The sequence below is a fragment of the Salvelinus fontinalis genome, chromosome 2, assembly GCF_029448725.1.
Source record: "Salvelinus fontinalis isolate EN_2023a chromosome 2, ASM2944872v1, whole genome shotgun sequence".
Lineage (NCBI taxonomy): Eukaryota > Metazoa > Chordata > Actinopteri > Salmoniformes > Salmonidae > Salvelinus > Salvelinus fontinalis.
Genome location: NC_074666.1, coordinates 78,336,952 through 78,364,366, shown reverse-complemented (window position 1 = coordinate 78,364,366; position 27,415 = coordinate 78,336,952). Strand labels below are relative to the sequence as shown.

At 45.4% G+C, this 27,415-nt stretch overlaps 1 protein-coding gene across 6 annotated transcripts in view; it reads left to right on the top strand.

Annotated features, from left to right (window-relative positions):
• Positions 1-27,415, top strand: part of LOC129827577 (protein TANC2-like) — a 143,147-nt gene that overhangs the window by 105,006 nt on the left and 10,726 nt on the right. For 3 of the 6 annotated variants that reach the window (XM_055888548.1, XM_055888556.1, XM_055888582.1), the window contains 10 exons: positions 13,955-14,100; positions 15,898-16,093; positions 16,463-16,720; positions 21,313-21,438; positions 22,759-22,794; positions 23,218-23,499; positions 24,331-24,452; positions 26,219-26,450; positions 26,645-26,895; positions 27,100-27,297. In XM_055888548.1, the coding sequence (XP_055744523.1) occupies positions 13,955-14,100; positions 15,898-16,093; positions 16,463-16,720; positions 21,313-21,438; positions 22,759-22,794; positions 23,218-23,499; positions 24,331-24,452; positions 26,219-26,450; positions 26,645-26,895; positions 27,100-27,297 (1,847 nt within the window). Of the gene's footprint in view, positions 1-1,425; positions 1,597-13,954; positions 14,101-15,897; positions 16,094-16,462; positions 16,721-21,312; positions 21,439-22,758; positions 22,795-23,217; positions 23,500-24,330; positions 24,453-26,218; positions 26,451-26,644; positions 26,896-27,099; positions 27,298-27,415 lie in introns of those variants that run through there. The other 3 variants (XM_055888565.1, XM_055888574.1, XM_055888590.1) reach the window with 2 other exon arrangements.

Here is a 27,415-nt window from a genome sequence, read left to right as displayed (position 1 = left end):
ACCTTCCTTCCTGTGCCTGCCATTGGCTATAGCTTTCAGCATTGTTTACTCACTAATTGTCGTCCTTTACACTCCCCCCTTTCCTTCTGCCTCCCACATTGTTACTGTGACAACAGAAGTTCAACGCACACTTCTTTTGCTGGATTTAGGCATCCAGTTCCTTCAAAGTATTCAAATGCTTTTCCCCACATTTTGTTGTGTTACAGCCTGAATAAAACATGTATTACGTTGAGACTGTCACTAGCCTACACACAATACCCAATAATGTCAAAGTGGAGTTATGTTTTTTGAAATGTTTTAAAAATTCATAATTTTTTTAAAACTGAAATGTCTTGAGTCTAAGTATTTAACCCCTTTGTTATGGCAAGTTTAAATAAGTTCAGGAGTCCTGTTTGCAATAAGGCACTAAAGTAAAACTGCAAAAAAATGTGGAAAATAAATTAACTTTGTTCTGAATACAAAACGTTACGTTTGGTGCAAACACAACACATCACTGAGTACCACTCTTCATATTTTCAAGCATGGTGGAGGCTGCATCATGTTATGGGCATGCTTGTCATCGGCAAGGACTTGGGAGTTTATGATAAAAAGAAACAGAATAGAACTAAGCACGGGCAAAATCCTAGAGGAAAACCTGGCTGTCTGCTTTCCAACAGACTGGGAGACAAATTCACCTTTCAGCAGGACTATAACCTCAACCACCAAGGCCAAATATACACTGGAGTTGCTTACCAAGATGACATTGAATGTTCCTGAGTGGCCTAGTTACAGTTTTGGCTTGAAATGGCTGTCTAGCAATGATCAACAAACAACTTGACAGATCTTGAATAATTTTTAAAAGAATGTGCAAATATTATACAATCCAGGTGTGCAAAGCTCTTCGCCGCCAAGGTGTTTTGACTTGGGTGTATATACTTATGTAAATTCGATTTCTGTATTTCATTTTCAATAACTTTGCAAAAATGTCTAAACATGTTTTCACTTTGTCATTATGGGGTATTGTGTGTGTATATGGGTGAGGGGGAAAAAACGATTTAATCCATTTTGAATTCGGGCTGTAACACAACATGTGGAACTTGTGGAAGGCTCTGTATACTTGTTGATTGTCTCTCCCTCATTTATCCATGCCCTGTACAAACACATACTCTTTTACCACCACCACACTAACCACCACACTAATGACAGCAGGCTCTGGAAATAAAGGAATGCTTAGAGGACGAGTTCCTTTCTACCCCCACCTTTCCCTCCATCACCGGCTGGGGAGCCTGGGGGGTATGACGTGATTGGAGGGATGCTACTGCCTCACTTCCTCCCTCGCCTCCCCTGTCAGGTGACTGCCATTAAACATGCTCTACTCCTCTCCCTCTCTCTCATTCACTCCCTCTGTGTCCACGTCACACGTCATCTGTGAAGGGACACAAAATTAGGCTTCAGTTTGAGAGCAGAGGAAAGACGCTGCTCAGAGCTGAGGATTGGTTTGAATGGAAAGTTGATTATCCTCCTCTCCCGGGGTTGTTTGTCAACAATTCATGCAGAACGGAAGAAATTTGGTTGTTATTTTCTCAAGCTTTACTGAGGGAAGGATTTAGTTAAATGGTGAGAACCCTTCCAATAAGTCTGCTTTTCTCTTCTAATTCTATCTCTCTCTTACTCTGGAGGGCAGTGTGTGAAGAGATGCTGTGATTTTTATTTAAATATGTTATAATTGCATGTTAGTTTGTTGCATGTCTTATGTATGTATATTTCTCTATGACTGTGTGTTTTAAAGAAAACATACTTGTGTCTGGGCCTTTGCGAGATAATGTACTGTAACCAATAGACATTCAGAGAAGCCACCACCTCAACCCACAGGTGTATTCCCCTGGGAAATCCTATAGCCAAGCCAAAGCCAATCAGAACCGGTGTGGGCGGTCATGGCAACTCAGGACACACTCTGAGGCACCTCTCGGTTGTCAAGGAAACCGCTTACATAAGAGAACCCACGCAGAAGAAGGAAGTCAGTGGCACCCTCAGGGACACGGGCAGCTGTCACTCTTTCACACACGTAAAGGAACAGTCAGTCCTCGTTAGGGAGACTAATCACGCTACACCATCTCCACCACTACTCCATTTAATCTCAGATGTATCAACAGTGACACATACTACTGGCAGCAATGGACTGACCAGATGTCCACGGTCAAATGTAAAGAAGACTGTCCAAAAGGAGGTTTAATAAGAAAGAAATGTGCTCTTTATTAAAGTCCTATGCTCAGACAGAACAAAATGCAGACAGTAAGCAGGTTTACATCCAACCTTTTTTATGCTAGTAAAGTACATGTCGTGAAAATAAATTTGTCGGTAAACTTTCCAAATGTCGGCAAAACAAAATACGCTAGACAAACTGGGATCTTTTTGTCTAAAGTTAATTATGCGAGAAATGAAGGATGAAACACCTTTTTATGTGCAGATTTTTATATAATAACCATCATATCGAAGTAAACTTGGATTCTCACGATGATATGTTGTGGTCCTCCCACTACGACTCGGCAGTTTTTTAGGCTACAGATGAGTTAAGTTATGATGAACTTGACAGGGTGGTGAAAGTGCAAGGTGATGAGCTTGATGCGTCTTTCCAATAAATATCCAGAGTCTTATTCTGGTGACGTCATCATCGATGCTTGGCTGCCGTTTGACAAATAAAACGAATCAAGCTCTTTGGTCCATAATAATCTCATCCTGTAGGCTATGCCCGCACTGTATCTGCAAGCTGTTGGCTAGAGCGCACGTGGGAATATTCGCTATATAACACATTTTAGGATACACATCAGTAGAGTTGAAAATACAATAAAACCCCATTTAACTTGTATTTTTTATTGGGTTCATGGGAATTTAACTGCAAAAGTTATTTGTATATGCACTATGTCATCACGCACAGCCTTTTATCTGCAACAAGTCAATTTGATGGAAACATCTCTGGTAGGAAAATGCGCATATTGTTTTTATGCAGAGTTTATAATATTTGCATGAAAATCTGTCGACTATTGGATGGAAACCTAGCTAGTGTTGGTCATTTTGCCACTGTGGAGGTCATACCCAACTGGGGTCTTATCACAATTTCATCTGTCATCTTTTTATATTCTGGAGTATTGCCTGTTTTCCATTTTTCACCTCGATAAGGGTCTCGTAGTCTTCAATTAGTCTTCTCACTGTAGAAACTAAATCTGTAAAATGCACAGTACAGTAGATATTCTGGTATTTAAACTTGAAACTATTTACTCTTGCTTTCCCAGCAACCCTATTGGAGATAGAAAACCATAGAAACGGGCCTCTAAAGTCCTATTGAAGTCATACAGTGCACTATTTATGCCCAATCATAAATGTCAATAGCTGTGCCCCATTTTCCATAATTGTTCTTCCTCTTTGTTTCCTGTAAACATTATTGCTACTTAAGTGAGCGTCTATGTCATTGTCACAGCATCCGTTTCTTATTGTTATCGTTGTGTTCTGTTTACATAGCCCTGCAATACCCCATAAATGATGACTCTCATTGTACCAGCCAGGGCTGTTCAATATGACCTGCCATCGTTATTGTTTTTGTAATATGACCTACCAGAGCTATTCCCGCTGAATGTCTTGTGCTGGTGAAAATGGCTCTTGTAAGTCAACCCGGCTAAGCATGCCAGCTAATTGGATAATAACCGAAACAATAGCAGTGGACTAATCGTCTGCACTTGCCATCTATCACCGAGCAGGCGCTAGTGACTACTCGCATGTTAGCGCTGCTCTCGTACTGTAGCATGTATGCTAGTGAGCGAGTTTCTACTATATTTACAGAGGCCATTATGGCGTTGCACAGTCCAGTACACAATATGGCAGTGACCCTCAGTCAACTAGCCTGATGGATGACCCAATGCAGGAGGCTTCACCTCGTAGCCACCTCACGTGTGACAATTCGCCCTCTAATGGCTCAGTAATGGAATGTGGGGCGTGTGTTACCGCGGCTCACATCCCAGGCCTCTCGGAGATGATGGGTCAGTGTGTGACAGCGGAGGTGTGTAGATGGGATTGTGATAGATTTGCTGGCCAGCCCTGCCATTTTTTTTTTTCATCTGCCGTTGTGAATGAGCAATGCTAGATCAAAGAAGTGGAGTTGCTTTTGTGGTGCAGTAGCATCACGTCTGCTTTTATGAAGTGCTTTGTTTTTGTCATGGTGTTGTTTCTTAGGATTCAAGACACTGGGTTTGGCGTTCAGCATGTCTCGTGGCTAATTTGATCCTGTAGCCCAGTGCAGATGGCAGGTTCTAATTGTGCAATCTATTCTACCCCACCAGCTCCTGTTAATGAATGATCAAGACAAGACTCTTACTCCTAGGGTGTATTATGGATTCAACCCACGCCCTTCCAGCTATATTGAAGAAATGCACGACATATGATAAAGTATGTGCTGGGCTACATGTACCTATGCTGACATATTTATTCAGAGACACTGGCTTTTTAATCCATCTCTCAGCTATGTCTTGACTATAGAAGTCACAAATAAGGAATATCCTACTCTCACACATGCACGATTGCACACGTGACCCGCTTCTCGGCCGGGCCTGTGCGTGCTGTGCAGACCGCTCGCTCACAAACATATTTTCTTACTCTGTAATCTCGTTAGCAGGATTTATGAATCCATCATAGTGACAGCCCAGCCCCCTGTAGAGGAGGGTATTGTAAGCCCCTTCTCTTCCTGGAAAGTGCTGCCGCTGAGAAATGTCACATCTGTCCCTGGAGGGATTTTCTACGCCCGTGATGCACTTACACCATCTTATTAATTCCCCTCGTATTGCCCCCACCTGCTAACCTACACACTCCTCCTTTCCTCTCATTGGCTTCCTTTGAGCGCTCCTGGGGGAAACCAAAGGGAACGGTAAGCATAAGCTTTAATAGAAGGTGTGTCCTTTGGCGTTCTGGGACGACGGGGACGATGGGGAGGTTCTCTCTGGGCTTGACAGCTGGCGGGCAGAGTTAGCATCTCCATCCAATGAGGAATAGCCAGGAGAGAACAAGGATGTAGCATTGTTAGCAGTGGTTTTTGTAGTAGTGCCTGTGATGCGACCCAGTGTTTACTGATTCAACTCTTTGTGCTCTGCACCAGTGTATTCACTGTTCGGCGGGCTTATGTAAGTTGTTGTTGCATGCCAGAAAGTGGTTCTTAACCCAATTCTCTGTCTCTAAATATCTCACCATTATAAATAGAAATGCAACATCTGGCATTCAGATCTCCTTTTTGTGATTTTTCAGCTCTTCAGCCATAATGAGGTAGTGCTATTGCAGAGAATAGACACTAAATATGTTATCTTGGGAGTATTAAACCGATTTCTCACATGTCGTTTCCAGACCTTGAAGCTAGGAGAGAGCAAAGATGACAGACCGGATTTGTCACCTTGAAATGTGTTGGTTAGAGTGGAGCATGGAGGCATGTGCTAATCCACCAGGATGACGTCTCCATGCTGTTCTAACCTGAGGAACGATTTTAATCCTAGAATGACACTTCCTCAGACAACAAGTAACCCTTTTCACAGTCCTGTCAAGTAAACACATTGGTTTGTTCAAAAGCGAGGGGAGGTATCACTTTTTAGTGGATCCTGAGGAGAATTGTCTCACCCACTCCAAGAGCAGTGTTTTTACATGACAGGACTATGGTGTCTTCAAGCTGCAATCAGTTTTCTGGCAACGTTTACCTCACAGAACCTCTCCTTAAACCCCTGGAAGGAGTTGAACTCCAGCTAAACTCAAGCAAGGGACCTTGAAACAGCACATAGTTCTTTGTTAGCTTTTGAGGAGTGTGGCTTCTCTTGCCCAGACAACTACTGTAGCTCTCATGCCAGATTTCACTGTTTTTTTTGGGGGGCCTAAGGATGATGGAAGTATATAAGCTCTAAACACTTTGAAGTCTCGCCCGGGGGGGGGGGTAAACCATATTGCGGTGTTCTCCCATGTAATGAATGACAGCTCGTCCCAGCAGACAGACGGTTTGAGAAATGTTGTATACCCAAGAGCAGCTCTCCAGTCAAACTCCAGAGAGTTCACTGATCAACTCCGCTGTCACTTTTCAGGGATTCATACCGTCTACATGTCTTAAAGTAATTGTCCAGTGAAAATCTCACTTTTAAAAGTTAATATTCTGTTAACTTACAGTGCATTCGGAGCCTCGCGAATGACGCAGCGGTCTAAGGCTAGAGGCGTTACTACAGACGCAGGTTCGATTCCGGGCTGTGTCGCAGCCGGCCGCAACTAGGAGACCCACGAGGCGGCGCACAATTGGCTCAGCGTCGTCCGGGTAGGGGAGGATTTGGTCGGCCAGGATGTCCATCTCCCATTGCGCTCTAGCGACGGGCCGGGCGCATGCATGCTGACTTTGGTCGCCAGTTGTACAGTGTTTCCCCCGACACGTTTGTGCGGCTGCCTTACAGTTTAAGTGAGCAGTGTGTCAAGAAGCAGTGCGGCTTGGTAGGGCCTTTCCAAATCATGTCCAATCAATTGAATTTACCACAGGTGGACTCCAAGTTGGAGAAACATCTCAATGATGACCAATGGAAATAGGATGCACCTGAGTTCAAAGTCTCATAGCAAAGGGTCTGAATACTTATGAAAATAAGGTATTTCTGTTTTTTTATTTTTTATTATACATTTGCACAACCAAAAGTTTTTTTGCTTAGTCATTATGGGGTATTGTGTGTAGATTGATGAGATAAGCATTTATTGAATCAATTTTAGAATAAGGCTGTAACGTAATTTTGGGGAGAAAAAGTCAAGGGGTCTGAAAATTTTCCAAATGCACTGTATACCCAAATAATGTTGTTAACTCATCCTATACTCATATTTGTGGCCAAAGCAAAAAATTCAAACATTAGAAAAACCCCACCTCCAAACTTGTATCTCAAACAGACAGTTTCAAAAATGCTCACTAGTTCCTCATAGAGGAGGATTAGCTGGCCAATCGGCGGTCTACTCGCATTAATATTTTTTATGACCACACCGTTCTGTTGGAAGGGTGTGGGTGTACCCCAACAACACAGAAAAGCTGCTTTTTAACTAACTTAGTTAAAACATTTAGGAAGGAAAACTATTTCACTCATTGTAATTATCTATTATAGGTCATAGTTCATAGAAATCTGGAAAAGATGGACAGTTACTTTAAAAAGAGAGAGAAGAAAGGATGCAGTAGCACAGCTGGAATACTTTTGTCTTGTAGTATCATTCTGGAGAGGAGGATGATGTCTCCTAACTGTTGCCCACTGGAAGCTTAAAGAGAGCGGGCTTTGACCATTAGCTGATATTCCTGTCTATTTTATTCCCTCATCCATTTAAACATTTTCTTAGGAAGCTGTGTTTGTCATGAAAACATGGCTCTCGCTCCGAATGACACTCTCGCCTGAAACAGCTTCCCCACAGCCCAGAGTGTGATTCTCTTATAAGTCTCTCAACTCTCTCCAGCTCCACATAGTAGGCCAAGATTTGGTGCACTGGCTGGCATCTCCAAAAGCTGCCCGGTGAACTCACATAGTCTTCACATCTGCTTGTCAAGAAACAAACTGTGGAAGGACTGACTTTGTAATCACTTGTCCCATCTATAAATATTCCCACTGTTCTGCCGGACGAAAACCTGCTGTGGTCAGAATACTGCTACATTAAAACTCAGGGAGCATCTATTCTTAACAGTTTGTGGGCATTCCCCTTTCTTTTCACATGTCAAAGAGACCGACATGCTTTAGTTGGTTTCTTTTGTTTTTCAAAGCACAATTAATGGAATGCATGCTTGAATTGCCACCAAAATATGTCTTAAACTTTTCACTTTATGAGTTTCATGTTTCCTAATTACTCCCTTTGTATTCCCCACCCCAGGGCAGAGGAACAACATATTTTTGTTTGAATTCCGTGTCTGTTCCTACTAATTTTATACTTGTTTTCAAGAGTTGTCTCTAGGCTTGTTGCAACAACATTTTATAGTTACCGTATTTATGTGTTGTGTGTTAACTTATGCACGCAAAATCAGATGACACCCAGTGCTTACTGTAAGTGCAGCTGTTGTGGCTGGATGTAGATGTCTTGGTAAAGCTAACAAACAGCAGGTATGGTATCTTGTTGCATAAACAAGACAAGGCCATTCACTGACCCTACCAGACATGCAGGGATGACAGATTGGCCGTCTCTTAAAAGCAGTGACACATGACTCTGACCCACCCTGACTCTGACACCCCCTTGTCCGCTGCCGACGGCTGTCAGGGAGGCAAGGTCAAAGGGGTGATGACCCTGGGCCCCTCGTTTGACCATCCCCATCCCCGTGACCCAACAACAGAGTAACTCTACCCTCCCCCCGACACAGCCTGGGTTGACACACTTCCCATAAGCATTACCATCTGTGCTCTGGTCCTCCTCTTCACAAGCCAGCCCTCTTTCTCTGTCTCTGTCTGGTTAGTGGTTCCCTCTCTCCTCCTCTCTGTGGCTTCCTGCCCTTTTTCTGTCTGTCTGTCTTTCTCTGTGAATGTATGTGTGTGCTTGTGGGACCACTTTTGGAGGGGGGGTCCTCCCATTCCAGAATTGGAGCTTTCCCTCCCTACGTTAACCTCTCCCTGTGCCCAGAATACTGACCTGGATATGCACTGTTCTGGTAAGCCTGACCCCTTCGGTCTGTCAGGACCTGATCTGTCTGAGTGAGAGAGCGCGTGTGCGACGCTTCTCCCAACTTTAACAGCACTTTTTCATAAAGAAAGGCAGAGAGCAATGCTGAGGTCGCTGAATGAGTTTGGTGGTTTCTCGCTGGCCCCCCTCCCTCTCGCTCTCCCTCCTTTCTTCCCTTGCTCTGTGGTGTTTGGACTCCAACCCTTTCAGACTCCTTATGGTTTCTGTTGAAGTCTCAGCCAGTGGTATTCTCTGAAGCCTTACAGAACAACCAAACCACCAGCGCAGGCCTCGCCTCCCCCCGCCACCGTCCCGTCCCAGCTCCAATGTAGGAAAAAAGAACCAGGACAAAGCAGCCCAGTTCATTTTACATCAGACTACTGGAACTATACAGACCCATTTTAGCAAGGGCTGCTTTTGCGCTCATTGTGGGGGTACAACACTCTTACCTATCATGGATTGCTCCGCATCAATGAGGAAGACGTGTGTCCGCACAGGGGTGAGGTGTTCGCGACAAAGGTGTTTGCGGCGGCGCCGGGAACAGGGTTGTGGAGGTGACACTATGGCAACAGGAGTCGGTCATGCCTCCTCGTTACTCCGGAGATTGTTGTCGGATATCTGCTGTTTGTCCCATGGGCACACCTCAGAGCTGCCTCGCATTGAGACAGGCCACACTGAAGGAAGTGATGGACAAGAAATGGATGGAGAAGGAGGAGGTGAGAATAGAGGGAAGAAGTAGAGAATGGAGAAGAGGAGGGGAGAGTTATTGAATGCGGACAATCGCTGTCTCATTGTCCATCGCAGCCAATTCAATGCTCTTCTTTCTCTCTCTCCCCACCTGACTCCAGTAGACGATCCATAGTAATACTCAATGATTGACAGCACGTTTGACTAATAACCTCTCACTGTATACTGTAGTTCATAGGCCTCGTTCCTCCCCTCACCAGAGCAAGGTATCAGTGAGAGACAGGAGGGTGTGGATGATGAGGAGGCATGGCATCTGTCTGTAATAAACCCTGTGATAATGATATATATTTAACCTCCATTATCGCCTCTGTCAGCTCATTACATTTGATCCATTGGAATGCCTCTGTGTGGAGTGTGTGTCACGAAGAGAGATGGAGATGGACCAGAGGCATGGCTGAGGTGTCATCTGTCTCGATTAAGGGAGATTTAGTTGGAGATGTGGAGACACAAATTGAGGGAGATCACAGCATAAATGGTGTTCGATGAGAGAGAGAGAGAGAGAGAGAGAGGTGTAAATTCGGATAGTGTCTCTAGAGAAGGAAGAATATTGTATAGAACTGAGGTTTTATGTAATTTCATTTGTGAGATATTGAGTACACAGTTTAACTGTAACACAGGAAGTGCAGCATTTCATTGTTTAATTGCTCAAGTTACTATCTCCACAACTGTTTTTAATACTGTCTCCAGCATATGTTGAGGGTATTTATTCCTGGATCTCCATACAGGTAGACCCATCTCATTCATCTCCCAGCCTTGCCTCTCATCCACCACCACCACCCACCCCCAGAACCTCTGAAGCCACTCCACTCTGTGCAGCTCCACTAACTCAAACCAGCTTGCTGACTTATTTTCGGACATGTACTTTCAGAGCGTAGCGCTTACGGGTATTGTGATCTTACCTCCCCTGTAAGTCTGTCTCTCTCTGTCTGCTTCTGTCTGTCTTAAAAATAAAAGATCCAACTCAGACTCTACCAAAATTGTAATCCAAAAAATGGGTGACCTGCCAACAAGTTCAGTATGTGTTGTTGTTAAGATGACCCGCCACTCAAATTGCTGCCTATGATGGCATTTTATTTTCAATACAAAAGAAAAACATTTCTTCAGTTGCGTTGCAAGATAGTTGTGATTTGTAGAAGTACAGTAATGATTGCTAAGCATTAGGAACCTACTCCAGAGGAGTTGGAAACAATGTGTCAGTGCCTTAGGAATGATAATAAAATTATTAGATTAAGGGTTCGTAGCGTCAGTCAGCGTTCTGTAGTTATTAAATGCACTGCTGTGTGGTGGGGAGTTCAATTTCAGTGCAACGTAAGCTTTTTTTCACATGCTGTTTCAAAAGGCTTTGTCACTACTGGCCTTGGAAGGAGGGGTCTACTTTCCAGGGGCTTTGCCATTCAAATGTTGGGGTTGAAGCCTGACCACCTCTGCCAGCTATGCTATCAAATCAGTCATTGGTTAATATGCCGTCACTCAAAAACCACTTAGCCAATTGCTATCACCTCTCCTGTTCTGAGACCGTTGCGCATTACAGCTGCTGAGAGAGAAGGCATGAGGTTTCCTCAACCTAACTGATGTTTTTTTTCTTCTGCCGTAAACACAAATAATTAACAGTGTCTCTTACGGGAATCACGCTCGGTTAGAGTAGAGCTTGCTGGGAGATGGAGGCAGAGACCAAGGTACTTTGGGATGTTTACGAGGGGTCCCCATGGGTCTTGTATCCCAGAGTGGAATGACTTTAACATCTGCTGAGGAGACGCTACCGCTATTATTGTTTGGATTAACTAGTGAGGAAAAGGTGGGCGTCATGGCAGACCAACAGAACATAGTTAATTTAGCTGTTGTGACCCTCCGCTGTCCAACTCCTTTTACTACAGACATGGCCAGTCACTAGTTAGCACAACGTTGGGAAGCTCACGAGGATGGGTTCTGTCTGACAATGCACTATATTGCCATTTCTGAGGTTTCTTGCAGTGACCCAAGCTTGGCCTAAACTGCCCAGAACAAGCTAGTTTCAGTCTGCAGTGTGTTCTCGGGACCACTGTAACTGTGTTTTCCTTGGCAGATGAATGCAACGGGGGTCATTCAAACAGGGATAACCTGTTGGTCATAAATCCATCCACCTCCCCTGCTCTCCTTTTAAAATTCATGTTGCTGAAATTACCCCCCCACCTCTAACCCCCGTCAGTCTCCAGCCCCCTGCAGCCAGTCTGACCTATTTAATGGCCACTGTCTACATCTCTCTCCAGGAGGGGTTAACAGCGCACTCTAGTATAGATGTGTGTTCATGTGTGTGTCTCTTCTGTTCTAGGGGGGGACATTAAGTCTCAACTGTTATGCTTGTGCTCTTTTCTGTTCTAGTAAGGATCCAACGCTATTCAGCTATAAAGAATGTCATTGTTAGCGGCTGATACTGCTTGAGAAACCTCTGAACAGACATGTTTGATGAACAACATTTTCCAGCCATGTGCCTTGTAGAGATTTACTGTCATAATGGTGTCAGTGGATCCAGCAGTAATTATAGTCCACCAGTGGAAGAAAGACAAAGAAAGAGATCTTGAGAGCCGGTGCGAAAGGGCTAGAGATGGAAAGAAAGAGTCAGACGCCCTCGCGCAACCAGGAGAACATTCCGTAGTGCACTGATAGTTCCCATGACGACCATCTGCATTATTGTACTCCTTCAGCAGGGTGAGATTCTGTGGCGTGAGGGAGAGAAAGGAGACCCACCAGAGCACTGTAATGTACGTGCTTCTTTTTTAGGTCCATATGTTTCATCCTGGTGAACGATAGCTGTGATCATAGAGTAGTGTCAGGATTTGTATGTGTTTATTATAACAATTCTGTGCCATTTTTAGGCTCACATGTTCTGAGAGAAAAGATTATCTCTAAAGAGCTGTTTTATGTGCTTGTAGTTGGCATATTTAGGTCGAGAGAATACATTAAAATGAAGATCAATGATTCTATGCAGTCTCTTTTCTCAGCTGTGGTGCCATCTCCCTCTCTCTTAGGCATAGGTGACTAATCAGGTATTTTATAGCCAGTATAGGTGTGTGTTCCAACAGTGACAGTACTATGATGTGTTAAGTAAATAACACTCCCACCTCTCTAGAATGTGCTCTGCTGGTGTATTTTATTTTATTTTTTAAATTTGGGGGAGCCTTTAGAAAAAACAAGTGTCTGTCTCTGTCTGTCTGTCTGTGTCTATAGGGGTGTGGTCAATTGCCTTGTGTGCCCATTGTTGAGCAGTCTTGACACGGAGTAGTCGACACAGGGTTGTCTACATTGATACAAATGTATGGTCTGTGGTGATGTAGGGGCGGTGGCTGGTGGCCACAGGTCAAACAGACCAGGCATCCAGATGGCCGTCTCCTGTTTTTATTGGTTTCCGTTACTTCCTTTGACCTGCCCATAGGACCAACAACATGTCTTTCAGAGGAGCAGAAAGTGTCACCTAGCCTACTCCTCTTTCTCTTCCTTCTTTCTCTCCGCTCCACTCCTTCAACGAGACGGGGCGTTGGTCCTCTCCCATCTGCCGTCTTTGTGTTGGACTGACTGCTGCCTCATTTGGGTGCTAAACACGTGGTGATGATGAGAGCTGTTCTAGGGTCTTCTTTTGGCTCGGAGTGCAGACTACACTGACGCTGCTTTATGCTAATACAGCTGTCAGCTAGTTAAATAACATCACAGAGGATTAAGCACATGCTCGGAGCATTCCAGTAGCTTGATTAACTTGATTGCCTGATGTAATATGAACATGCTGTTTAATCAAGAAGATTAGCCAGATTGTCCTTAGCATTAAGAGACGTCCTCATGAAAGAGGGGGATATTTAAGCAGGGACAGCTCCTACTTGAACACAAGCTACTAATATGTGGCAGAAATTGTGCCTGGAAAGCTCATGACCCCTTTACAGTGAGGCGAAATGAAGTCATTTTTCATCAGTCTCCTCTCCCAGACTTATTTTTGTGGAGGGGTCCTGGTCTGAATAAGATACATGGGTTCTTAATACTTCCAAGCCCTCCCCTGTTTATTCCGGTCTTCCTCAGTGTCCCAGAGCCAGTTTGCTCTCCCCAACGCTGTGCTTCCCTCGCTCCATCCCTTGGCTTCTCACATACTGTAGGATCGATGTACAGTCTACCCGACGTCCTGCTGCAGGGGAATGTGGGATAGCTTAAATTGTTTGTGAAGGACAGATTGATAGCCAGGGTGTGTAAGGGACAGTAACTTCCTCCAAGGGTATTTGTTGTAGGAACTGTAGTGTTGTTGTGTCTGGGGGAATTGTTACGAGCTCTGTAGATTATTCTCTAAGTTATGTGTGTGTTGTGGTGAGAGATTTGGTGATAGAGCAGTGCACATGATTCTTTCAATTCAACTAAACTGAGAGCAAGCCAACGGCTCTTTGACTAGATTAAGGGGTTGCCTCATTATGGTTCTGGATTGAGAATTGATCCCCTCAGGCTTAATCTGCTGCAGATCAATACATATTTCTCCTGGTATCTGTATTGCTGTACTGTGGTGTTGTTCTGAATCTTTTCTCGCTCTCCCTCCCCATCTCCATCCCTCCAGGTGAGGAGAGCCAGGAGCTGGGCCCCCCTCCCTCTGTGGACGAGGCAGCCAACACCCTGATGACGCGCCTGGGCTTCCTACTGGGAGACAAGATGAACGAGGGACAGCCGGGCTCACAGTACGACATGGACGACCACGACAGCCAGGTAGGTTACACACACGCACACTACACACACTACACACACACACACACACACACTACAGTACAGTAAGAGCATGGACGAACACGACCACAGACAGGTAGGTTACACACCCTTCTGTCATGCACTGTTACAGTATATTATTATTAGTTTGTAAATACTTTGGCGTCTTTAAAGACCCATCATGGCATCAGGATACAAAGTACAGGCTTTCCCCTAGATGAGTGGTACTCCAATAGTCACTATTGTAGGTGGCCAGCACACAATGTGGTCCAGCTTATAAGGGCCCCACAGCTATAGAAGCACACCCCAAATCAGTGGGATGTGCAGATCACTTTCCAAGGCCTCTTAAGCATCGGAACCAAGTGGACCATTTTGTAGATTACATCATTTGTTTATGGCAAACTCAATGGCCCCTGACACCAGTATGCGCTGGCTCAGAAGATGTTTGTGAAGATCTGGCCTGTTTGTAAAGATCAATCCTGTGAGTTATGGATAACCTAGCTCGGAGTGAGGGACGCTAGGCTCTCCTTTACTCCTGCAGAGCAGAACCAACAGACTGTGACACAGGGCAGTGGAAGGTAACCCGCTACCTCGGTCGTGAAAACTGCCCGCCGCATGCCACATTCTCTTGTCTAAGCAGTGTGCCTCCACAGAGGCCTATCCAATGGTGCTGGATCGACTCCCCCTTAAATCCTGACCCACTTTTCCAAACTTCACACATTGGGTGCATCTTAACTAGTGCCTTCCACCTCTGGTGTCCTTCATCAGCAATGATCTGACTCTGGCCCATTTTGCCTTTGTCGGTCTTTCTGATCTATTGAGGTGAGTGGAAGGAGACAAGGAGAGGAGAGCTTGTTTAGACTATTGAGATGCACCCCTTGTTCTACACAGCTCAGCAGTATGCCTTTGGTTCGGTCTTTCGTGCCAAACTGCAGTGGTAACAAAAACCCAGCCCTGGTTTTCTCAAGTCCCAGTTTAGATGCCTGCCACTCCCGCGCAAGCAGATGCAGTCTGGGTAGGCTAGGTAGGCGGGAACCTCCCGTTCTATATTCATGTCTACGGCGCCTCCCTTAAACACATCCGAATCACAACAGAGTTATTATCATGATCAAGGAGCATTCCACACTTGGATGCCCTCTGTCTTGCGCCAAACCTTCCCTAAGAAGTCACTCACACCTCTGCTCATATCTTGGTCTCCCGGCCACTTCTGTGTATTTCTATGCTATTCTGACTAATCTCCCGATTTATTTTCAAATGACTGTCCAAATCAATTCGTTTTTCGTTTAGAGCCAGGGCCATGGATAATTGATGAACAGATTGTCTGGAATAAGAATCCAGCATGCCCGGAGGTAGGCCTGCCTCTCTCTCTCCCTGCCCCTGCTCAATAGATCAAAGTATAACTGAATCTATTCTACTTGCGTGGCTCACTCAACGTATTGATATTCTACTGAATTAGAATTCATTATATTGCAAAAAATGGTTCACTCATGAAAATAATTGCATGAGTCATCAAAAGATATTAAAAAGAGATGACTCTACGGTTACACATGCACTGGAATAATATGACCGGCAAGGACTGTATCAATGAGAAAGAATGCTAGGATCAGCAATCGTCTTGTCGGTCTATGGTGTGCGTGCCCGTGTGTGTGTAGGCTACTTTGTAAATGTGATATGTCAACTGGCTGTGCCTTATCATAATTTAATCATGGTTAATTTACCAGATCATTTCTCATGGGTTGATGCAGTCCAGTGTATCACTGTACTTCAGTATAGACCTGACCATTCCTCCCTCCCTACTAGGGCATGATGTCAGTGAACCAGCGGATCAGCCCCTGCTCCAGCCTGGCCAGCAGTACAGCCTCCCCCCCTGCAAGCAGCCCCTGCTCCACGCTGCCCCCAGGAGGGGCCCCCGGGAACCACGCTTCCGGAGACTGCGCCTATGGTTCCATCACCAGCCCCACCTCCACTCTGGAGAGCAGGGACAGCGGCATCATCGGTGAGGGACAGACGCTCACTTATTTTGTGGAAGTTATGTAATGTTTCCCATGTATTTCCTGGCATGCCAAACGTTAACACTGAAAGCCATGTTTTCTGTAACAATTTGATATACTCATGTTTTAATTCTTTACATTTTGGAAAAGCCAGGTGATGGGATTAGCTGCATTTAAATATGTTTGCTTTATATCCTTATGGGCTCTATTGTTGGGAGATGTTCTTATTGTTATAACATTTACTTTGAGGTGTGTAATTGAATGAAGAGTAAACTCGCCTTGCTCCATGGGCCTTAATCAGTTTTAAACTAAGCAGAGTCTCTAAAGAACTGTAACACTGCATATATTTGTCTAAACTACCTTTTATCTGACAGCCACACTGACCAGCTACTCTGAGAATGCTGACCGGGGTGGGGGGAAGCACGGGGACGGCTCGCGGGGTAGCCTGAAGCTGTGGCAGACCCAGAAGTGTTCGGGCACAGACTCGTTCCTGTACCGCGTGGATGAGAACATGGCTGCCTCCACCTACAGCCTGAACAAGATCCCAGAGAGGAGCCTGGAGACGGCCCACTCCTCCCATTCTGCCCACTCCATCCCCCTCTACCTCATGCCCCGGCCCAACTCTGTGGCAGGTGAGTCACTGTGCCAGCCACACCTCTTGTCTATTTGTTTACCACATTTCATTGCACGCTTTTACGCCAAAGTAGCACACAAGTGAATGTGCCGCTAAAGGTAGGAGATTCATTACCCTTTGGAAGTTTTGGTCTGTTCTATATCAATTTCCATTCAGACAATGACCTGAAAATTAATTGAAAATCCTTACAGGGTTTGGCTATATTACTTTCATAAATGTGTGATATCTAGTTACCAAGTTGGAATTGACCCCCTTCTCAGCGTCTGAGACTGACTGAGTGTTCCCACCTTATTTAGGTGCTCTTATTTAACCCCCTGTGCCCCTCCAACATTAACTTTAAGGGAATAGGAAACGTTAATGTCCTCACAGTACCTGAGGATGGGGGGGATGAATACCACGGATGCCAGGGTAAAACATTCCTTCAGGGTGAGGAAAGCCCCACAGATCCCCCTAAAAGTGTTCAAACATGTGTTTTCAATGTCCTCTTTATGTCAGGGCATATAAAAGCAGCATAGCAAGCTGGTTCTAAAAAAGCCTGTAGCTCCTCACCTCTGACTTGGCCTATCCAGTGGGATGAATGGAGCTGGGCTAGCAGTGTTTAAGGGATCGATCATACAGGGGTTTACGTTGTTTGGTCTTTTTCTTTTGACTTCGGACACATGCCCTCTAAGAAGCCACAGAGGAGTGCAAACAAAGCTTATTGAAAAGTCAGGGAAGAAAGCTGGGCATGGTGGGAGAATGGGGGAGGAGACTGATATAGGAGAGAGAAAGGGAAAGGAATAGAGATGTAAAGAGAGGGAGACAAACTGATAGAGGAATAAAGAGAGAAAGGGCTACCAGCAGATGGATATACAGTAGGGGGGACACGGATCAAAGGAGAAAGAGGAAAAGGAAAAAAGACAAACGGATATAGGAGAGAAGCGGAGAATGTGTGGCATAGATTCCAGTCATCAGTAAGATGGAAGGAATGAGCAACATTAGTTTAGTAGAGAGAGAGGGGAGTCTGCGTAAGAAAGATGGATAGGGAAAAGGAGGGAGGATAAACCGGGCATGGAGAGGCTTGGCCCAGGCAGCACTGAAACATCAAAGCCATGGGCATAGTCCCTCTGGTGACTGGGGGGAGAGACGGAGGGGAGATGGAGAGAGAGAATCACACACAGAGAGAGAGAGAAAGAAAGATAGGAGGAAGGCACCCTGGTAACGAGGGAGCGGAGCGAGATAAAGAAGGGTGATCGTAGACCAATCTTCCGGAACAGCTGGTGCTCTCATGCATGTTTCAGTGTTATTTGCCTCGAAGCGAGCATAGAAGTAGTTTAGCTCGTCTGGTAGGCTCGTGTCACTGGGCAGCTCTTGACTGTGCTTTCCTTTTGTAGTCTGTAATGGTTTGCAAGCCCTGCCACATCCAACGAGCGTCAGAGCCGGTGTAGTTTGATCTTAGTCCTGTATTGATGCTTTGCCTGTTTGATGGTTCGTCGGAGGGCATAGCGGGATTTCTTACAAGCTTTCATGTTAGAGTCCCGCTCCTTGAAAGTGGCATCTCTACCCTTTAGCTCAGTGCGGATGTTGCCTGTAATCCATGGCTTCTGGTTGGGGCATGTACATACGGTCACTCTGGGGGGGGCGTCATCGATGCACTTATTGATGAAGCCAATGACTGATGTGGTGTACTCCTCTTTGCCATCGGAGGAATCGCAGAACATATTCCAGTCTGTGCTAGCAAAACAGTCCTGGAGCTTAGCATCTGCTTCATCTGACCACTTTTTTTATTGATCAAGTCACTGGTGCTTCCTGCTTTAATATTTGCTTGTAAGCGGAAAACAGGAGGATAGAATTATGGTCAGATTTGCCAAATGGAGGGCAAGGGAGAGCATTCTCTCTGTTTAGTGTGGGAGTATAGGAAATAATATGAGCTACAATCCTTTGGCCTTCGGGACCTTGTGGTGGTAGCTGGGGAATAGGCCGCCACAGTTCCTCATCCAATTAGAGGCCATGTTCTGTTGGGCGTCACCAAAATTAATCTAGGGATAGATGATTGTTGTGATTATGTTCTGCCCAACATAACTCAGTCCAGTTGCAAGCCTGGAAGTGATAATGGGACAACAGTCATGTCAAATATGACAGTATGTCAGCTTATACATACAGCCCTAGCCTGTGGCATCTTGTAAACTGGGGACATTGTGAAATGGTGGATTGAATGACTGTATAGAAAGCTTTGATCATCACACACACGCCACTGACAGGAGAGGAGTGATTCAGTGAGGGTCATTGCTCAGAGGGAGCAGGGGAGCACTAGGTAGGGATGTTCTGGTCTGCTGTCCTTCTACACGCCTCAGGAGCAGAGCAGGGGCAGCCACCCACACTGGGCTCTGAACGAGAAGCTCTCTGCTCTCACTCCATATATCCTTTCTTTCTTTACCTCTACCTCGTTCCCACCCCTTTCCCTCTAGCTTGTCTATTTCTCTCCTCACCTCTCCTCTCTCTTGCCCTCCTCTTACATTTCCTCTTCCAACCACCTCCTCCTCCATCTCTACCTCCTGCCTCTCTCGTCTCTGTCTGCTCTCTTTCATCCTATGTAGTCAAGCTCACTTTCAAAATGGCTCTGATCTCCTGGTTCAAATGCACTAGATTACTCCAACTGACAGAGAGGCTACCTTATGAGCCTTGACATTATGTTCTGCAGAAACGCACGCCTTCCTCCCACTTTCCTTCTCTCTCTCTCTCTCCCAGCACATCTCTCACATAGCAATGACTATTAAAAATACATAAAACACAAACCCAACTCCACCTAAGCAATGTGGTAGTGTGAAAATGTCCCCATAGCTCCACGTCAAGCCCTATGAGCAATGGCAGTGGCTACCCCCATGGACATTTATCATTGATCATGTTTTAAATATGTACAGTACCAGTCAAAAGATTGGAAACACCTACTCATTCAAGGGTTTTTCTTTATTTTTACTATTTTCTACATTGTAGAATAATAGTGAAGACATCAAAACTATGACATAACACGTATGGAATCATGTAGTAACCAAAAAAGTGTTAAACAAATCTAAATATTTTATATTTGAGATTCTTCAAATAGCCACCCTTTGCCTTGATGACAGCTTTGCACACTCTTGGCATTCTCTCAACCAGTCACCTGGAATGCATTTCAATTAACAGGTGTGCCTTAAGTTAATTTGTGGAATTTCTTTCCTTTTTAATGCATTTGAGCCAATCAGTTGTGTTGTGACAAGGTAGGGGTGGTATACAGAAGATATCCCTATTTGGTAAAAGACCAAGTCCATATTATGACAAGAACAGCTCAAATAAGCAAAGCTAAACGACAGTCCATCAATACTTTTAAGACATGAAGGTCAGTCAATCTGGAAAATTTGAACATTTCTTCAAGTGCAGTCATAAAAACCATCAAGCGCAATGATGAAACTGGCTCTCATGAGGACCGCCACAGGAAAGGAAGACCCAGAGTTACCTCGACTGCAGAGGAGCATATATTATTATTTTTATTATTGTTTCATTCACTTGTATTTTTTAACCTGCACTGTTGGAGCTCTGAGCTTAAGAATTTCACTTTACCCTGCAATTACATCTGCGACCCTGTGCGTGTGACTAATAAACTCATCTAAAATCTAAGTCTAATACAGCTGCTCTCCCACACCAAGGTCCCCGCAAACCACCGTAAATCTGAGATCCCACTCGCCACATGCCTGCTACAGTTTTAGCTGTATTGCATTGGAAAGGTAGTAGTCTGGGAGGGATCCCTGCCATAGGTAAAACAGATCACGGGTTGCAGTTTCGGTAAGTGGTGGATAGAACTTATTTTCTTCCATTTAATTGTTGTTAGCGCCAGCTAGCCCAGTGGTTCACAACTTTGTGGTATGCAGGGTTTTATTGAATCCCATAAAAAAAACAGGATTAGACTCTTTTCCTGACAGGAAGGAAGGAGGTGCGTTGTCAGTCCCTTCCTGTAGCACGAGGTTATCTCTGTCATTCTCCATAAAGCTCTTATCTTAATGCAGTAAAGAGTTTTTATCTTTATCTTCCTACTCTTTTTTTTTTCTCCCTATTGAGAGACAGTGGTTTTTGGCACAACTGGAAGAGCTCCAGACTTGGGAATATTGTTAACAGAGAGGGGAACAACTAAACAAACTATCTGGAAAAGGGGTCGTCCGAGGAAGGAAATGTGTTTGGTGTGTATGAGGTCACACACTTTCACACAGGCTCACACACACATACACTCTACCACGCTATAGCTACACACATTAGATCACATTAGTCTTGGACACTGACCAGTTTAAACCACTTCTGTTTGCTTGGAGATGGATTTCAAATGGGTCTGGTTCGTAGTGGATCTCAATGGGGAGGTATGGAACTGATATGTTTGTCTATTTCCAAGGGTGTCTGTCGTTAGCATTAGCAATTTAGCATTCAGGTTTAGGCGGTTCAGTGATTCCTGGCTTAGTTTGACTAACTCTGTTTTCTTCTCTCTCATCTGTTACACACACACACACACACACACACACACACACACACACACACACACACACACACACACACACACACACACACACACACACACACACACATTAGCCACGAGTTCGGCCCACCTGGAGGACCTGGCCTACCTGGATGAGCAGAGACACACTCCCCTGAGGACCTCCCTCAGGATGCCCCGTCAGAACTCTGGGTCCGGGCGCTCCGGACACGACCTCAGAGGTAGGCCTCATATCACTCTGGGTGGGGGTGTGGTGGATAAGTGGGCAGGTTTAGGATCTGAGTGGGCAGGTTTAGGATCTGAGTGGGCAGGTTTAGGATCTGAGTGGGCAGGTTTAGGATCTGAGTGGGCTGGTGAGGGTCTGAGTGTGTGGGATACTGATGGGGGTGTAGATGGATGAGGAAATGGGGTTGGGGGCATTTTGGTGTATGGGTCAGGGAGTGGAGGTGGGGTGATTTAGGGACTGGGTTTGTGAGGGGTAATTTTGTGGTGTGTGCTAAATCTGCTTCATCTTCCTATTTACTCCCACTCTACCTTGACCATGCCCAAAATCTGTCTAGGTGTGTATGTGTGTTTGAGAGAGAGATTGTGTGAGTCTTTGAGTATACATAAGTCAGTATGTTAGTAAGTATGATTTGTGAGTGAGTGTATATCTGTGTAGACATACTTGGTGCACTCTGTTCCTCTAAACCCCTATCCCTGCCTGGTATTGGGTGATGCAACCCTCCCTTTGGGCCTGGTACACCACACACGCGCACACACACATCCTGGTACACCTTAATCCGTCTCCCCTCCCAGATCAATGTTATTGACTTTCCTCCTCACCACTCCCTGGCTCATCTGTCACTGCAGGGGTCCTGTCTGAGGTCCCATCACTCATGGCCAAGGCTTTATAAGGCTTAAATCACACTCACACCCACAAACACACACACAAACAGACTTGCACATGCACACACACACACATACAGATATTCAGATGTATACACACAAATGCACAAACCCTATCTTTCTCCAATTCTCTATACCTCTCCCTCTATTCCTCCCTCTCTATTCCCTACGCTCTCGCTGACTGTATTTTTAGCCCCCTACCTGCCACACTATCATGCTTACCACAGCACTTTCTCCCTAAGATCAGACCACACCGGGAATGAAAACTCATACAGAGATATCGCCTCACCTTTGCCTTTCTTACCCCTCAGTACAGAACTACTGGACGCACACACTCTCACAACCTCAGCTCTGAGGCATATACAGAAAACATGGGCTCCAAGAACAAGAAATATGCTCAAACGATATTTGTATGTGCCTGAGGCTTCATCCTTGGATCAGGGATAAAACATTGGGTGTGGCTCCCCACCACCCTGCTCCCTCCCTCTCACCATCCCCTCTCCTCTGCTAGCTAGCTGCACCAACCCTCTCATCCATCTTCCCCTTTCTCCTCCCCTTCCCCTGCCCTTCCATCTCTCTCTCTCCCTCTCTTTCTCATGCTTTGTCTCTCTCTCCTCTCTTGCGTTGTCTCTCTCCTCTGTCCTCTGCCTCAGCTTCTGCTTACAGCCATGCCTGGCAATCTAACTCACGTAAGTGATGCTCCTCTCTTTCTCTTCTCCCATTATAAGGCATTGTACTGTTCTACATCAGTTAATGCCACATTATAATGATGTGCTTATTAAACTAGTGGTGCATTCACAGGAGTACAGTATCCCTCTACTACAATATGTTATCTAATCCCCTGTCCCCCGCTCTGCTAACAATATGTACTTATTATATACAGGCAGTATCTACCCAGACACTTAGAAATTCTGTTTCATTATGTAGTTCTTAGTATGAAGCCCAATGATGGCGTTCACCCATTGTGTGTTATTTTGATGAACATCCCCCTCTATGGGTGACAAGCTGACGTTGCACTGAGGAAATGACAATGACAATGCAGTGGACTCTACACATCAAGTCCTGTGTCTTTTCCCTCACCTATAATCTGTCCCCTTCCTCTCTCTCTCCAGTACGCTTTGCCCCCTACCGCCCCCCGGATATCGCCCTCAAGCCCCTTCTGTTCGAGGTGCCCAGCCTGACAGCTGATTCGCTCTTCACCGGGAGGGAGTGGCTCTTCCAGGAAGTGGACGCCCGTTTTCACGGCGACGACTCGGCAGCCAATCGAGGTGTGGTTATCGTGGGAAACGTGGGCTTCGGCAAGACTGCCATCATCTCCCGCCTGGTGGCACTCAGCTGCCACGGCAACCGCATGAGGCAGATCGCCTCGGACAGCCCCCACGCATCGCCCAAACGTACGCTTATACTGTCCTGTGTGTGTGTGTGTGTGTGTGTGTGTGTGTGTGTGTGTGTGTGTGTGTGTGTGTGTATGTGTGTGTGTGTAGCAATGATCCATGCTGGCTGCTGCTAGAAGGGCCTGTTGTACTGGCCAGTGGTGGAAAAAGTACCCAATTGTCATACTTGAGTAAAAGTACAGATACCTTAATAGAAAGTTACTCAAGTGAAAGTCACCCAGTAAAATACTACTTGAGTAAAAGTATTTGTTTCTAAATATACTTAAGTATCAAAAGTAAATGAAATTGGTAAAATATACTTAAGTACCAAAATTAAAAGTATAAATAATTTCAAGTTCATAATATTAGGCAAAGCATATGGCACCATTTTCTTGTTTTTAAAACTCCATCACTCCGTCACTGAGAAATAATTTACAAACTATGCATTTGTGTTTAGTGAGTCTGCCAGATCAGAGACAATAGGGATGACCATGTGTTCTCTTGATAAGCGCGTGAATTTGACAATTTTCCTGTCTTGCGAAGCACTCGGCATGTAACGAGTACTTTTGGATGTCAGGGAAAATGTATGGAGTAAAAAGTACATTCTTTTTGGGGGGGGGGAATGTATTGTAAGTGAAAGTTTTTCCAAAATATAAATAGTAAAGTACAGATACCCCCAAAAATACTTTTAAATGATACTGAAGTATTTTATACCACTGGTACTGGGTGTGTGTGTCTTAAGATGCGTGTAAAAAGCATCCTTGTGTCTGTGTAAATAATGCACACAGTAGATGCACTCAACATGATCTATAAACGTACTTCTCCCTCTTTCTGCTCCCTTCTCTCTCTCAGATGGGGAGACCCTGCCCCTCACCCAGCCCCAGCACTCCCATGGCACCCTGGGGGGCAGCTGCCCTGGCACGCCCGAGATGAGGAGACGCCAGGAGGAGGCTTTACGGCGGCTTGCCTCACAGGTACAGTACAACTACACCACGGCTGCATCTAAGTATGTCTTAAGTACCATTCAAGACCACCCTGACCAGCTGGGTGAATCCTTGCTCAGAGGTACATGTTTGGTTTACACTATGTTCTATTTTTATTTGAATGTTCTACAACGGTGTGCCTTACTAAACGTGGCCCGGTTTCAACTAATTAACTGGTCATTGAGACATTGCTAAGGGGGAAGGTGTGTTGATGCTGGTCTGAAATCAAAGCCTGCACATCTGCTCCTTTGTTCTTCAGTGTCAGCAGCTCTTTCCTGCAGTGTCTCTGGTCTGGTAGCAGTCTCTGCCCTCTCACCTCCTTGTGGCCTTGTCCTCTCCCTTCTCACTCTATTATTCATTCTCTCTATCCGCTGCCGCTCTTCTCATTCTCTCTGTTATCTGCACTCCGTTCATTCTACATCCTTTTCTCTCTCCATGCTCTCTCCCTATGTCCTTAACCCATTCTGTCTCGCAACACTGATGCTAATGTCTTCCTTTATTCACTTAGCACTCTCTCTCTCCCTCTTCCTCCATCCACTGTCAACTCCTGCTATCCAATCTGGCTCTTCATTCCGTCTCTCTTTTTCTCTCTCTGTCTATCTCTCTCTCCATTCCATTTTCATGACTGGCGGTGTTGTGCAGACACAGCAGAAAAACAAAGGGAAGTTCTCCCCCCCCCCCCCCCCCCCTCTCTTGCTGTCTCTCTCTTGTTTCCTCTGTCTCTGTGCTATGACCTAATGAAATATGCATAGGCCCAGAGAGCAGTGTTCCAGCCGAGCCATTAGATCCCCTTAGCGGCCACATGCATTCTTAATGATAGCCTGCTCCAGTGGTTGACCCACACACACACACTTTCTACACATACTTTACACTCACACTTTACACACACACACACACCCACACTACACACAACACTAGCACACACAAGCATCACAAATACTACACACATCCCTGTGGATGTCAGTGGCCAGAAGCATACGGCTATGAATATGTGTATGACCTTCTGAGTGAAGCTCTCTAGTCTGGTCTGAAATAATCCTGAGCGAAGCTTTAAGTTGGAGCCAGTCTGAAGCCTACTGGCTTTCCTCAGCACTCCAAGTCCACTCTATCCAAGGCGGCGCTGTATTATACCATATATTAAACTACAAATCTAGGATCAGACTACCTAACCTTATCCAACAAGGGGGTTAAAAATAATCTGATCCTGGACCATTTCACCACCCCCAGGGTCTTAGTGCCAGTCAACTCCTCTGACACACTAGAGACAAAGACCTGACAGTCACAACAAGCTACACAGCAGTCATCACTCTTCAATGAACAATGTAACATGGTATTGTTGTTCAACAATGTTTTAATGAAGCCTCAATCTGTAGCTGTGCTTCAGTCTGCTTTAACTCTCTTGTGTCATAAAGATAATAGTGGTTAGTTGGCACAGAATGTCACCTAGGCCTGTTTGGTTCATGTTTTATTTGATTGTTACGTGCTGAAGATTCAAGATGGAATATATTTGTGTGGGTTGATTTGCGCCCTCTTCAAATGTTTTTGGTCACATACACGTGTTTAGCAGATGTTATTGTGTGTAGTGAAATGCTTGTGGATTGTTAAATGTACCTCTCTCTTTGGAAAAATAATGTGTGATAATCAGATATCTAGATAAAATATATTTTCAATTTCAATGGGATCACCTATATAAAAGTCATCTTTTTTTTTTATATATCTCTCCCACCCCACTCACTTCCACTCTCTATTGCCCCCAGGTGGTGGCATACCACTACTGCCAGGCGGACAACGCCTACACGTGCCTGGTGCCAGAGTTTGTCCACAACGTGGCGGCTCTGCTGTGTCGGGCACCCCAGCTCATGGCCTACAGGGAGCAGCTGCTGCGGGAGCCCCACCTGCAGAGCACCCTCAGTCTGCGCTCCTGTGTCCAGGACCCCCTCAATGCCTTCAGGAGGGGTGTGCTGGAGCCCCTCGACATCCTGCACAAAGGTCAGGGGTGTTCAAGGTTTTATGGAACTGCATAGGAGCTGGTCATTTGATAACTTGTTATTTTCTCTCAGGGTTTGGTCCAACTTCATTCATGTTTTCCAAAAAACAACTTCATGTCCCATCTCAGTAGCTAATAGTTAATTCTTTCCACTCCTTGTCCTGATAAACAACCTTGTTGTCTTTGTGTTCATCAGAGAGGAAGATAGCATGTGAGGAGGACCTGATCATTCTGGTAGATGGGCTGAATGAGGCAGAGTTCCACAAGCCGGACTACGGCGACACCATCACCTCCTTCCTGTGTAAGACCATGGAACGCTTTCCTCCCTGGCTCAAACTGGTGGTCACCGTCAGGACCTCCCTACAGGAGATCACACATCCCCTCCCGTTCCACCGTATCTCTCTTGACCGCCTGGAGGAGAATGATGCCATAGACCAGGACCTGCAGGTAGGGTTCAGGTTTACACCAAACCATCTGTCTGACATCTTTACTCTCTGATAGTCATCTCTCACTTCAACCTCAATCATTGTAGTAAAAGTAGTCAATCGTGATTTAAAACGATTATCATCAACTATTGTGATAAAAGCAGTCATGGTGATAGTATTACCGAGATATCATGATGCTGATCTCCTTTCTCTTCCCGACCTGCAGGGCTACCTGCTGCAGAGGATCCAGGGCAGTGCTGAGATCCAGAGCAACGTGTCTCTCAACGGGCGTCTGGACAACGCAGCCTTCGCCAAGCTGAGCACCCACCTCAAGGCCCTGAGCCGCGGCTCCTACCTCTACCTGAAGCTGACGCTGGACCTCATCGAGAAGGGCTATCTGGTGCTCAAGAGCTCCAGCTTCAAGGTGAGTCGGTGTCTCGGTCCTGGAGCTATATACTGTATGTCTCTCAAGGTTTTTGGTTGTGTTCCATACTCTGCCTGTTTGTGTGTGTTTATCTCTCTCTGTGAAAGTTCATATGATG